Genomic DNA, 15,253 nt, shown 5'->3' with positions numbered 1-15,253 from the left:
CAGCTTCGATGTACTCTGCCTTACTGAAACCTGGCTTAAACCAAATGATTATTTCGGTCTTAATGAGTCCACTCCACCAGGATACGGTTATAAGCATGAGCCCGTCTGATTGGTCGTGGCGGCGGTGTTGCAACAATCTATAGAGATATTCTTAATGTTACTCAGAAAACAGGCCACAGGTTTAATTCGTTTGAAGTACTTGTGCTAAATGTTACGCTCCTAGATGTAAGAAAGAAATCCCTATTATCTCTAGCCTTGGCTACCGTATATAGACCGCCAGGGCCTTACGCTGATTTCCTAAAAGAGTTTGCAGATTTTCTCTCAGATCTATTGGTCAATGTCGATAAGGCAATAATTGTTGGAGATTTCAACATACACGTTGATAACACAAATGATGCGTTAGGGGCTGCGTTTACAGATTTATTAAACTCCTTTGGGGTCAAGCAAAACGTTAGTGGTCCCACTCATCGTCTTAATCATACTCTAGATTTAATTATATCATATGGAACCGATCCAACCGATATAGATATTATACCGCAAAGTGATGATGTCACTGATCATTACATGGTAACTTGCATACTACGTACGGCTGAAATGTGTCATGTTGCGCCGCGTTATCGACCAGGCAGAACAATCCTTCCAACTACTATAGATAGATTCTTGAATAGCTTACCTGATCTATCTCCGCTCCTCAGTGAACCCAAACAAACAGATGAGCTAGAGGAAATGACTAGCAGTATGAGCACCATTCTCTCCAGTACATTAGAAACTGTTGCACCAATTAGATTAAAAAAGGTTAGAGAGAAAACTAAAGCACCATGGTACAACAGTGCTACGCATGTTATCAAGAGAGAAACTCGTAACTTAGAGTGCAAATGGAAACAAACGAATTTAGAGGTCTTTAGAATCGCGTGGAAAGACAGTATGTCACGTTATAAAAAGGCTCTAAAAGCAGCCAGGGCTGAGCATCTCCGCAAACTAATAGAAAATAACCAAAACAATCCAAGGTTTTTATTTAACACTGTGGCTAGACTAATAAATAAACAGACATCACCTGAACAAAATATTCCGTTACATTTTAATAGTAATGATTTCATGAATTTCTTCACTGAGAAAATAGAAAGCATCAGAAACACAATTGTAAATGTACAATCTTTGACAGCATCTTATGATTCAGCCTCAATTATCGCCCCTCAAGAACAACTACAGCGCTTTACAACTATAGGACAGGAAGAGCTAAATAAACTTATCACTGCATCTAAACCAACAACATGTTTATTAGATCCAATACCCACTAAACTACTGAAAGAAGTGTTACCTGTAGTGGAAGAGCCTCTTCTCAATATTATTAACTCATCTCTATCTTTAGGACATGTTCCAAAAACATTCAAGCTGGCAGTTATAAAACCTCTTATTAAGAAACCACAATTAGATCCAAATAACCTAGCAAATAACAGACCCATTTCAAATCTTCCATTTATGTCTAAAATACTAGAAAAAGTTGTGTCCGCTCAACTGTGCTCTTTCTTGCAAGAAAACGATATCTATGAAAAGTTTCAGTCAGGATTCAGTTAAAATGACAAATGATTTACTTTTAGCTTCTGACCAAGGCTGTATCTCAATACTAGTCTTACTCGATCTTAGTGCTGCGTTTGACACTATAGATCATAAAATACTCTTAGATCGACTTCAAAATTACACTGGTGTTCAGGGACAAGCATTAAGCTGGTTTAGATCGTACCTATCAGACCGTTACCATTTAAATGGGGAAAAATCAAAGATAACGTCAGTAAATTATGGAGTGCCGCAGGGATCTGTATTAGGCCCTCTGCTATTCTCAATTTATATGCTGCCACTTGGTAATATTATAAGAAAACATGGAATAAGTTTCCACTGTTATGCTGATGACACTCAATTATACATTTCATCAAGACCAGATGATAACACTAAATTATCTAAAATGACAGAGTGTGTTAAAGATATAAAATATTGGATGACGTGTAATTTTCTTCTATTAAATTCAGATAAAACGGAGGTATTACTGATTGGTCCAAAAAACTGCCCACAAAACCTCTTACAATACAACCTTAATCTAGATGGACGTCCTGTTACTTTATCCTCTACAGTAAAAGACCTGGGTGTTATACTAGACCGCAACTTGTCTTTTGAAAATCATATTTCAAATGTCACAAGAACAGCCTTTTCCACCTTAGAAACATTGCTAAGCTACGTAATATGCTATCAGTTTCTGATGCAGAAAAGTTAGTTCATGCATTCATGACCTCGAGACTAGATTACTGTAATGCTTTATTAGCTGGTTGTCCTGCATCCTCCGTAAACAAGCTACAGTTAGTCCAAAATGCAGCCGCTAGAGTTCTTACTAGGTCAAGAAAATATGATCATATAACACCAATTTTATCATCTCTACACTGGTTACCTATTAAGTTCCGTATCAATTACAAAGTATTGTTACTGACCTATAAAGCCCTAAATGGTTTAGCTCCTGTGTATTTAAGAGATCTTCTATCGCCATATAATCCATCGCGCTCTTTAAGATCGCTAAATTCGAGGCTTCTGGTTGTACCTACGATATCTAAGTCCACTAAAGGAGGGAGGGCGTTTTCACATCTAGCTCCTAAACTCTGGAATAGCCTTCCTGATATTGTCCGAGGCTCAGACTCGCTCTCCCAGTTTAAAACTAGATTAAAGACGCATCTCTTTAGCCAAGCATTCACATGATGCATCTCATACCTTTTATACTACAGTTAAATCAGATCAAATGCATTCATATTATGAACAGCAGCTACGCTAATTATTTCCCATCTGCCTTTTTTGTTGTTATCTCGGGACGCCTGTCCAGCTCCAGTTATGTATCCAGCCTCTCATGGAGACTTCAGATGCCCCAAACCTGTGATGAGACGACTCGACGCCTGTGAAGAGACGACCCAACGCCGGCGATATGTTATGCCCTAAATTTTATGATTAACTAACTGTATTTTTGTATGTATATTTTTGAAATGCATTTTCTGTAAAGCTGCTTTGAAACAATATGTATTGTGAAAAGCGCTATACAAATAAACTTGAATAGAATTGAATTGAATTAATTATCACACTTAAGATATCACTTACATTAAACTGTCATGGTTGGTTGACATTGGCTGTCATGAGGCCATTATAACTGTCAGGAATATTTTTCTTGACCTCAACTACAGTGGTACAAATTTAATTTGTCATTTAATGGCATTAAGTACACTGTAAAAAAAATGTTGCACTTCTGGTGTATTGAAAAAAGCAAGTTACCTTGTTGCCTTAAAATTTTGAGTTCGTTGTAATACAAAATTTGAGTTAATACAATGAAGAAGAATGGTTAAATAAACAGAAACTCAAAATAGTATGTTATCTTCACACATTAGTTATCGAAGTTGATTTGACAAAAGATAAAAAGTTGTGATAGCAAATCATGAAAATCTTTTTTTACAGTGTAGTTTCTTAACTACTGAAGCCAAGTAGTTTCTTAAGTTTGATCATCAATTTATCAAGTTTGATCATTAATGATTGATAATTGATAATGAATCTGCTATGTCATGTTCATGACATATTTCTGACAGGTTACGTTGTCTTGGTAATGTCAAATGTCGTTACCAAGAAACCAGGTTTCCAGGTTATGATGTACCGGTATTTATGTCAAGGTGTCATAACAAAGACATCTCAAACAATATATTTGCATTGAAAATGTCATAATTGAGCGAATGACAGTTCATAAGTCCACAGTTCACAGTCATAAACATGCATAAAACCTCCTTCATATGATTATGAAGGTGTAATGTCAGTCTTATGCACACCCCTTCAAGTAAAGTGTTACCAAACATTCTTTGAAGTTAGTATGTAGATTTCTGCAAGAATTCATTATAAATGTATCCGTTTATAATTATAATGTGGTCTGAATGCATTTTTTTTTTTTCAATATCTTTTATAGCAAGTTTGCGTGGAGGTGCGTACGCCTCTTCTGTTTCTGTGTGACGCAGCGGTTAAAAATGAAGCCCCAGGCCCGTGACACTCCTCTACTCTGCCCATTTTCCAAAGAATTAAGACACTCTCACTTGGTAAAATTATTGAAATACTCTGTGACATAAGAACCCCTGCAGACATTAAACATTTACAGTGAAGAGGATTTCACATGAATAAACAAAGACTGTGAACTATTAAAAGCCAACTTGAGAAAACTTTCTTTTAAGTTAGAATGTAGATGTCTGCAAGAATTCAAGCAATTATCTCTGTAGTTAAAACATTAAAACACAGAGGAAAAGTGTTCAAATGTTGAAATTGCAAGAGACAACTTCTCACGTTGAGCACACGAATACGTGTCATTTATTTTATTGTAGGAAAAACACTGAAACAAAAGTTGAACAAAACAAAACATTAAGGGAAACAAAACATTTTATCTTGACCTCCAAAGTATTTCAGCCTTGAGGACTTCTATATATATATATATATATATATATATCTAGTCTTATGAACTTTTTTATGGAAATTTCCATCTCTCCTAGAGTTAAAATGTTGAGTTTTACTGTTTTCGAATCCATTCAGCCGATCTCCAGGTCTGGCGGTAGCACTTTTAGCATAGCTTAGCATAGATCATTGAATCTGATTAGACCGTTAGCATCTCTCTCAAAAAAATGACCAAAGAGTTTCGCTATTTTTCCCATTTAAAACTTGACTCTTCTGTAGTTACATCGTGTACTAAGACTGACGGAAAATGAAAAGTTGCAATTTTCTAGGCCGATATGAATAGGAACTATACTTAGTATACTTTTACTTAGGAACTTAAACCAGATTAAATGTAATAAAATATGTTTAAGCGATGCAGATCATAGATAGCAGTGGATCTTCGTATGATTATAAAAACATTATATTCAGCATATTGATCTGAAATATGATCTGATGGACTGTTGAAAATAAAGATGCAATTTTCACCCACAATAGGGTTAATTTAATACATATAGGAAAATATGGGTAATACATATATTGCATACATTATTAATGACTCATGCATGCATTTAATCAATTAATACATACATTCTTCCATAAAATCTGCACCAACATAATGCATGGAAAATAATTACTCTTGAATTTCAACTTTCTAAATTGTTTCTTATACTGGTCCTTTTCAATTATTAAAAGTTTTGCAATCAGCAGAAGAATTAAATATATAGCCCACATTAAAGCGCTTAGCCAATTTATATATATGCTAATTTATATATATGCTCTGGTGATAATCCGGAATAAACTATTGACCCACATGACTACCGTAATTATTTATGATTATTTAAAAAATGTATGAACATATTGTCATTATTTTGTTTTAAAGACTGCGATTGTTATATGTAATATGTAATATGTTATTGTAATATGACACCAAAAAGTTGGAAAACAAGCACATATTTCACACATATTTCACCCCAAAAACAAGTTTTACAGCTTTCATGGTTCACAATCCTCATAACCATGATGCAAAAATAGGATTTATTTAAAAGGATTTTGTGTTTTTAAATGTACACCTCATGGCAGTATTTGTTGTACTATCAGAAACAGTATCACTTTACATTTGTTTATAATTGTTAATGCATTAACGAACAATGAAAAATATATTTTTACAGCATTTATGAACCATTCTTAATCAAAATGTTCATGTTAGCTCACAGTGCATTAACTAATGTTAAACGATAGAACTTTTAATCTTAAAAAGTATTAATGAATCAATGCTACTCAGATTGAATACCTTAACACTTTATCCTACTTTTTTCTTTTTTATAAGTGTTTTTATGTTTTATCATTCCTGTGGCTGTTTTCTGTTGACTTATCCATCCAATAGTACAGTACTGTAAAGAGACCGTGGACTGGGCTGGGAGGGGAGGGAGGGATAGGTAGGTGGGTAGTTGATTGACATGTTGTCATTCTGGCATGTTTATTGTCAAAAAAATTTAATTGAATAAAAAAATTTAATTTATTTAAAAAAATAAATAAAACAAAAATGAAAGTGCACTTAAAAAAAATACAAATAAAAAAAATCAATGCTGTAGACGTTTAAATTAATCTTTTTGCTGTAATTAATGCAAACTAATACAGTGAAGTAATGTTAACCGATGAAACCGATGTTACCAGAGAAAGACTGCGTTTACACTTGTCCTTAACATGCGCCCTGTATCCGGATGTTGTCCACATTGAAGCGACAAGTGTAATGTAGACAAGTCGAGGTGTAATGTAAACGCAATCCAGCCATCGTGTGTGTGTGTGTGTCTGCATTCACAGGTGGACGTCATATAAATCCCCGCCCAGTCTGCCCACGTGGCTGTCAGAAAATAATGGCCAGACGGCAGACGCAGTTAATAAATAAAACTTATTTGAACCTTACAATAAACTTCAATATTTAAAACAGTTTATTTAGACTTACATGATACTGTGTGTGTCATTTTTCATTTTAATTGCGCAACATTATCTGAAGAGGCTGTACAATCCTCTTATATACTGTCTATGGTACAATCACAGCTGTGATCAGTCATGAGATCTTAATGAAGAGCGTGCGCTGCTTTGCCAGAGGAATAATGGGAATACACTTTTTATTGTTTCAGCATGTTTATTAATCTCCCACAAAGACATTACGCTATAACCTTAAACCCCGATGATCGATGATGTGACTTGTTTAACATGATCAACCCAGTTATGATCAACTAGTATTCCTTCATTCCAAACACTTAATTTGATCTAAGACTGGAGATTGCACAGGAAAGTAAAGTGAGTGAGTGAAACCAATTGGGACATTGCTTAATTTGTACCATCTTTACTCTTAATTTGGTGTCGTGCTACAGACCTAATTTAAATATTATGCAAAAACAGAAATCCGATCGGTTATCCAGATACAGAGGCTACTTAATATGAACAAATGTAAACTCACCGTGTCCTGATTGGCTAATGATCCGATCTGCTTGATCATGGTGATCGCATGTAAATGCCAAGTGTAAACGCATTGAGAATCAAGGGAATTACAGGAAAACTCAAAAGTAAAATGTGAGGAGTCTGTGAACAGTAATGAGAATATGGTAGTAAATTGTCAAAATGCATAAAATCTAGAATGGTCCTAAAAATCATATTTCATTTTGTAATGTAAAGTTTAAAATAATTGCTTTACGTGGCCTGAACATTTTTTTGGAGAAAATTCATAAACATGTTCTGTTTCTGTCTTTACATGATGGTTTATCACAGTTATCATGAAGTGCAAGTACATCTGAGTGTAAAAGTGGAGCGAATATAATCTGTTAGAATCTAGACGATGTGCAAAGTAGTCATTTAGTTCAACATATAACAATGTAAGAGAGCACACAATGTACTAGCTTGGCTCCGCCCTCCTACGTACTTCCACTCAATTTTCATTTTCCTTCACGTCTGGGATTGCGGTGTATTCTTGGGTTTTCTCTGGTCAATTTTTTACCGGTCCAATCAGCGAACAGAGGGAGTGGCTGAGAACGATGGAGATGAGGTCGTGCGCTAGTTTGAGTCGTCATACGTCACGACCAAACGTTAGCGATTGGTTAAGGCAGATCCAGAGTGACTCTGGGCAGATCCAATAGTTTTAAACTTCAACAGAGTATCCGCCTACAAGCAAGTTAACGCTCGTCAATGGAGAGAGGCCAGACTCTCTGTAGATGAAATGTACGAGAGTCTGGTAGAACCAGGCTAACAATGTACAGGTGAAACTCGAACATTTTTAATATGGTGCAAAAGTTCATTTATTTCAGTAATTCAACTTAAAAGGTGAAACTAATATATTATATAGACTCATTACATGCAAAGTGAGATATTTCAAGCCTTTATTTGTTATAATTTTGATGATTATGGCTTACAGCTTATGAAAACCTTTTCACAATATTCTAATTTTGAATTTGGGGTTTGTTGCTGTAAGCCATAATCATCAAAATTATAACAAATAAAGGCTTGAAATATCTCACTTTGCATGTAATGAGTCAATATAATATATTAGTTTCACCTTTTAAGTTGAATTACTGAAATAAATGAACTTTTGCACCATATTCTAATTTTTCGGGCTTCACCTGTAAGATAGAGCAGTCAAGCATCTGCGATTTCTATATGTGGCACAAATAATGGTATAGTAATTAAACCCTTCAATCAAACGAAAAACTAAATCTCTAAAGTGGTCTGTTGTTTAGTCTAGATAGGAAAGCAGGACCTAGGTCTGTCCCTGCCGTCCCTCAGTTGGTTTTGGGTTTGTTATAGATGAGAAAGTCTGAAATGTCGTGCCATGTGTTGCTGTCGTGGTAGAGGTAGTTCATGGAGGACTGCAGGGAAGGCTGAAGTGTGTGTGGGTGATACTCAAACAACCAGAGCACGACGCCCCACACCAGCGTGGCAAACAGGGGGAACGGGTCTTTCTTCGGCTGCGGGATGAAGCCCTTTTCCACCGCTAGACGAGACAAGGCGAAGAGAATCCGGGACAGCAGGTACATGTTTATCTGAGCAAAACAACAGAGATCAAATAAGAGATGTTATATAGAGTGCCCACAGCCATTATCCAGCTAGTGAAGTCACAAAAAATATCAAAGCAGCAGCCATTTTTTTTTATCCTATAAAGCCTAATTTTATTTTGCAACTTTTCATGTGACAACTGACCTTTCGCAAAGACCCGCCCCCCTTAGTTACTGTCGCTATGTCCAACAAGCTACGCCGCTCTCACACACACACACACACACACACACACCATGTTCTCACGCAGTGAAAAATACATTGTGGAGCAGAGAGGAGACTGACAACAAACTGACAGACAGACACAGACCAGCTTACTTTTGATATTAAACATAATAAACAAAGTCTCACCTTTCAAATTCGGTCATTTCTAAAAAGAAATTTAAACAATAAATACCGTTTTGTGGCTCTTTAATGTGTGTGACAGATCGCTGTAGAGCCTCAGTTAAAGCTGCTCGTGAACCGATCTAATCTATAAACTCTCCTGACTGCTTTGTCGGACAAAATGGTGGATGGCGAAGTATGATTGATCAGATCACCTGTCAATCAAGCTCCCTGCGAAGGGGTCAATTCATGTATACATGAAAATTAATGTACACATGTGTACACTAATGAGTCTCAAATATCATCCATCAGGCTTTTGAGGAAGGTTTATTTGTTCAACTCTCAATCATTGTATTGCATTATATGTTTTAAAACTGAAGAGCTTTGGTCATAAAACTTAGCATTTAAATATATATACTGTGATATTCATACAATAACTGTCAAATACTGTTTTTTTTATGTTTTTGAAAGAGAAGTCTCTTCTGCTCACCAAGACTGCATTTATTATATCAGAAATACAGCAATATTGTGAAATCTTATAACATTTTTAAATATCTGTTTTCTATGTGAATATATGTTAAATTGTAATTTATTCCTGTGATCAAAGCTGAATTTCCAGCATCATTACTCCAGTCTTCAGTGTCACATGATCCTTCAGAAATCATTGAAATATGATGATTATCTGCTCAAGAAACATTTATGATTATTATTAAGAGTTGTGCTGCTTCATATTTTTGTGGGAACTGTGATGCATTTCCAAGATTCTCTGATGAATAGAAAGTTCAAAAGAACAGCATTTATTACATTTATTAAAGCATTTATTAAATATATTTTTTGTATTATTAATTTCTTCACTGTCACTTTTGATCAATTTCATGCATCCATGATGAATAAAAAAATATTAATTTCTCTCTTTTTTATATTACCACATTTTTTGAATGGTATCATGGTTTTTCCACGAAAAATAAGCAGCAGCAAAAACTGTTCACAACATTCACTCAAAAAAATGATGTGTTGGCTTTAACTTTTTTATGTCAACAGGTTCCACATAACTGGATTACGTCAAATAAACAATTTGTTCATGTAACTTCAACATCATGGAATTAAGTCATTTTAAGCGACCCAATTTAAGTAATCTCCAAATTAATCTTTTAAGGTTTCCTGACATGATTCAGGTGTTTTTATTTTCATTTAGGGTTGTAACGATTAATCGCGATTAATCGAAATCCAAAATGAAAGTTTGTGTTTACATAATATATGTGTGTGTGTATTGTGTATAATTATTTTGTATATATAAATACACACACATGCATGTATATATTTGAGAAATATTTGCATGTATATACTGCATATTTATTTTTATATGATTTACATTATATATAAATAGAACTATTTTATATATAAATAACACATTTTTATTAAATATATACATGCATGCGTGTGTATTTATATATACAAAATAATTATACACAATACACACATATATTTTGTAAACACACACTTATTTTGGATTTCGATTAATCACGATTAATCATTACAGCCCTATTTTCATTCATCCATTAATATTTCATTTATTTTAGTGACACATGATTAAATTGATAGACTATAGCTAGCTATTTGCTAGCAGTAGCACATATTAGCATCTTAAATGCTAAGATTTACATGCTCCAACCAAAGCAGTTGAAAGTACTGTAAATGAATCAGTCCACAGCCAAACACAATGCTCCACTCTTCTCCACAATGGTAACCCACTGTAATTGAAATGGTTCTAATAATTCCAATGTAATTGAACATTAAACACAATTACACACCATCAAGTCTTCCCTTTTTCTCACTTTCTCAAAAAAACATCATAACACTTAATTTTAACATTTATTCTCTCTTAATTCAACCATATGCAAAGCATGCTGGGAACTAACAAGCACCGCCCAGCTTCAGTTAATGCAACACAAATCATTCATGTAATCCAACACAAACGGATTAAGTAAATTAAAATTTTACATATATTTAAGCCGATTGAACACAATCAAATTAAGTTAGGGCAGAATGGCAGCTGGCGTCGCACTATACCGCCACCCTCTGGATGTACGAATTTTTTACTTAACATAAATGCTACGCGTTAGGGGTTTGTACTGTTAAGTTGAGACATACGTTGACCTTATAGAAGAAAAAAAAATTAAGTCAACAAACACAATTATTATAAGTAAAATAAATATATTATGTAAAGTGCACAACCTTCCTAGTTCATTTTATGTTTCTCAAGCAGCAAATCAGCATATTAGAATAATTTCTACAGGATCATGTGACACTTTACTGTATTTTTGTTTAAATAAATGCAGCCTTGGTGAGAAGAAGAAAACACACACAAAAAAAACAATGTTTCCAAACTTTTGACAGGTACTGTATGCATTTTATGCAAGTAGTCTGCCTTGCTGTCATAAAGATCTCATTGATTTACATGACAAGATATCAGAATTTCATCTTAGATTTTGGTCATATAACTATCAGCATCTGCACCACATTGCTATTATTATTGCTCTGAATAATAAAATTATTCACCTCTGAGGTGAAACTCGAAAAATTTGAATATTGTGCAAAAGTTTATTTATTTCAGTAATTCAACTTAAAAGGTGAAACTAATATATTATATAGACTCATTACATGCAAAGTGAGATATTTCAAGCCTTTATTTGTTATATTTTTGATGATTATGGCTTACAGCTTATGAAAACCCCAAATTCAAAATTAGAATATTGTGAAAAGGTTTTCATAAGCTGTAAGCCATAATTATCACAATTATAACAAATAAAGGCTTGAAATATCTCACTTAGTCTATATAATATATTAGTTTCACCTTTTAAGTTGAATTATTCTTCCAGCTTCGTCGGTTGGCCAAAGTCAAACCATTCCTCCGCTGTAGTGACCTTGAGAAAACAATCCACGCTTTTATTAGTTCACGCTTGGACTACAGCAATGCCCTCTACATCGGGTTAAATCAGGCCTCTCTGCACCGTCTACAGCTTGTCCAGAATGCAGCGGCCCGGCTTCTTACCAACACCTGTAAACATGACCACATCACTCCTGTCCTGCAATCTTAAGTTTAAAGTTTAAGATCCTACTATTCGTTTTCTGCTCCATCCATGGCCTTGCACCTCTTTATTTGTGTAACATCCTGACCCTCCACCAGCCCAGCAGAGCCCTGCGCTCCTCTGAACAACATCTGCTGGTGGTCCCACGGTCCAGGTGCAAAAAGTGGGGTGATCGTGCCTTTGCGGTAGCGGGGCCAAAACTCTGGAACGCTCATTTTTTGGGTGAACTATCCCTTTAAATAAAGCCTGCTCTGTGTCAATGTACAACATTTTCGCCCTCTGCTGTCTGTCTGCCCCTTGTTCACCAGGCTGAAGCACCATCTCTTTAGATTGGCTTTTGACACCTGATGGACAACTGATTAGCATAATGATTTTTATAGATGTTCTGTATTTTATTTTATTGTATTGTTTTTTTGTGTGTTTTTTTTTTGTCTGTAGTACTTTTGTCTCTGTCTAGCGCTTTGATCAACTTTGGTTGTTGTAAAGCGCTTTATAAATAAAAATTGATTGATTGATTGATTATTGAAATAAATGAACTTTTGCACCATATTCTAATTTGTTTCCTGTATATGGGCCTTTTTAAGGATTTTATCTGACGGTTCAATAAACTGTTCCATTAAAGGGGTCATATAATGCAATTTTTGTACAAGCTAATATGATTATTTAGGGTCTAAATTAAAAGTTTGTAATAGGGTATATGTCGAACGTCGCATGACGAAACCGGAAACCTAGTCTCATCGCATCCGCTTGTCATAGAAAGTGTTAACAGCCGTATGAACTGACGCCGATATCTATGGAATTTTAAGGTAATCAGCTAACCCACCTATCTCACTTTGTTATTGGCGTTTTATTCTATTTAAATATCTTAACGTTAGTGTGAAGATTTTTTTTTTTTTACTTTTAAATATCGATCTTCACATGCGAGGGACATTGGTTATGATCATCTTTGCTCGCTCCTTTTAAGTTATCTTGAGTAAAACAGTAAAAAAATGCATGAAGCACATACAAAAGACCTGAACCGGAAGCGATGCGTTCTGTTTTCCGGTTTCGTAATGCGACGTTCGACATATACCCTATATACTTTAATTAAAAATTCTCATTAGTATTGTAAGAAAACACTCATTTTACCTGGTCAAAAACAGCTCTGTTTTCAGCACGCCGTTTTATTGCATATGTCTTTTAATGACAATGAGCTTTGCTCACCCCGCCCCTCTGTTCGTAAATCTGCTCTGTAATAATAACAACAATGACGCGCGGACTATGATTGACAGCTCGCTCACGAGCGAGGGGGGTCTGTGTTGAAACGCTGCTGTCAATCAACAATCGTGGGAGGGGCGTCGATTTTGTGACGTCACAAAATTGAACAGCTCAATTTGAGACTTTTAAAAAAAAACACTGGATGGATTTTTATCATTTTATGATGGTTGTGTACAGGCACTGCCAACACACATTTCAGTGCAATCAACCTGTAAAAGTGCATGTACCATTATATGACCCCTTTAAGAAGAAAAAAAAACAGCATTAAAGTGTTAAAGAAGAGTAGCTCAAACAGTTTCCAACTGAAACTGTAAGGTATCAATGATAGATCGATAATGAATGAGTTCCACTAACCTGGCTGTTAATGTTGTTGTTTTCTCCAAACACCAGCCAGCCTCCGAGACACGCGGCGAGAAAGGAGTGAGACTGCAGGCGTTTGCCCTGGAAGTGCTGCTGAACAGCCTGAAGCCCTTTATATGTGAACACAAAGCAGGCTAGATTCCTGGAGTGAGTGAACGTGGCCTGAGCGATCGCCCACAACTTCTCTCTCAGACTGTTGATGAGCAGAGGTCACAGGCTATTACATTTATTGTGTTATCTGTTGTCTGAATGAATGAATGAAACCTTTATTGCCCTGAGGGGAATTTGTTTTGCACTCAAGGGAGCCACATTGAACATTAGCACAGATAACAGTGACTAACAATAAAAAATAAAAAACACACCAAGCATCCAACAACATTATATCAATGGTGGTGACATGCAATCATCAGTCCAATAGCTAAGATGAATCAATAAATAATTAAATAAATAATCAATAGTGCACATTATAAAATGTCTGATCTGTTCAGTAATGTTTGTAATAAGTCATGATGTTTGTCTGATTATTCGTCACATATATTGCATATTAACTGTGTGTGTGTGTGTGTGTGTGTGTGTATGTATATAAGAAAAATGCAAGATTTTAGCACTACCACTAGTCATCTAATACTTTTGGACATGTGAACACCAGTGTAATATTTAAGAAAAAATTGAATGATAAAATATCACAGTATTTTCCACATAATATAATCTATTTATTAACGAGTAAAAGCAGCAGTTGGTAATCTAAAAGGTCAAAGTTCACCTCACCTCCCACTTCTGAAAAGAAACGTCATCACTAGGGCATGAGGAGCCCGAATTTTAGCCCCATATCTGAAAAAAAACAAAGAAAATAATTAATAGCATGTATTTAATTACAGAATTACATTGAGTCTTATGTCTAAACCCAGCAATATGAATACCTATTACTGCAATTTTAAGTTTAAAATGTAATATAACGCTCATATTAGGCAAAAAAGACTGTGATTTATATATTTTTTCCATATGCAAAATTAAATATAATCAAAAGTGTTTCATGTACAAATGTAAACAAGATTATAATCACAAATATGTAATTTACATGCATTTATTACCAAACATGCATAAAAACGCCATTGAAAGACTCACACAGCTCCATTCCTGAAGCCTTTGAGGACAGCCAGAGCAGATTTATATTTGTGCTGCTGCAGGAGATTGTTAACAGTGTATAATAAAGTTTTAAAGAGATCTGAGGCTGCCATGGCTCTTCTTTGACACGGACACCTCGCGCTGTAACACACACGCGTGCAGCGTTTCACACGGAAACAGGCAACAGTTAACGGTTCCGCTTACAGTGCCCGGAACAACAGCGATATATCAAATATACACAATTTTCATTAAAACAAATGCATCTAGGTAGAATTTTACGGTCTTAATAAGTTCTGTCTAAATTTAGAAGGAGTTAATGAAGTCTTTATATTCGAGTAGGATCGGCAGCTTGTCGTTACTAACGTTCAGCACGAGAGGGCGCTACTGATCTATACCTTTTTTCTCCATACACAATAATGATTTAAATGTATATTTGTTTAGCCACACTTGTCATTCGGATGTAGTTCACTTGTAATAATTAATAATAATGAATTAACCTATAACTTTAGGCCTGTATTCTATCTATCTATCTATCTATCTATCTATCTATCTATCTATCTATC

General features: G+C 35.1%; 1 protein-coding gene across 2 annotated transcripts; it reads right to left on the bottom strand.

Annotated features, from left to right (window-relative positions):
* Positions 1-4,971: 4,971 nt before the first annotated feature.
* Positions 4,972-14,864, bottom strand: LOC307007101 (peroxisomal membrane protein 4-like). Of its 2 annotated transcripts, XR_013799583.1 has the most exons (5): positions 14,691-14,864; positions 14,334-14,396; positions 13,560-13,758; positions 7,759-8,525; positions 4,972-7,694 (listed from the first exon to the last, which is right to left on the bottom strand). XR_013799583.1 is itself a non-coding variant. In XM_079628783.1 (4 exons), exons 1-4 carry the CDS (start codon positions 14,801-14,803, stop codon positions 8,265-8,267), a joined length of 636 nt encoding a protein of 211 aa, XP_079484909.1. In that variant the 5' UTR covers positions 14,804-14,864; the 3' UTR covers positions 6,627-8,264. The 2 variants fall into 2 exon arrangements, 1 of the variants encoding a protein (XP_079484909.1); XM_079628783.1 differs by having other exon boundaries at positions 6,627-8,525.
* Between the last annotated feature and the right edge of the window lie 389 nt (positions 14,865-15,253).

Source organism: Phoxinus phoxinus (genome assembly GCF_949152265.1).
Source record: "Phoxinus phoxinus genome assembly, chromosome: 11".
Taxonomy (NCBI): Eukaryota; Metazoa; Chordata; class Actinopteri; order Cypriniformes; family Leuciscidae; genus Phoxinus; species Phoxinus phoxinus.
The sequence above is the reverse complement of the archived record's forward strand: the minus strand, read 5'-3'. Positions and strand labels throughout refer to the sequence as shown.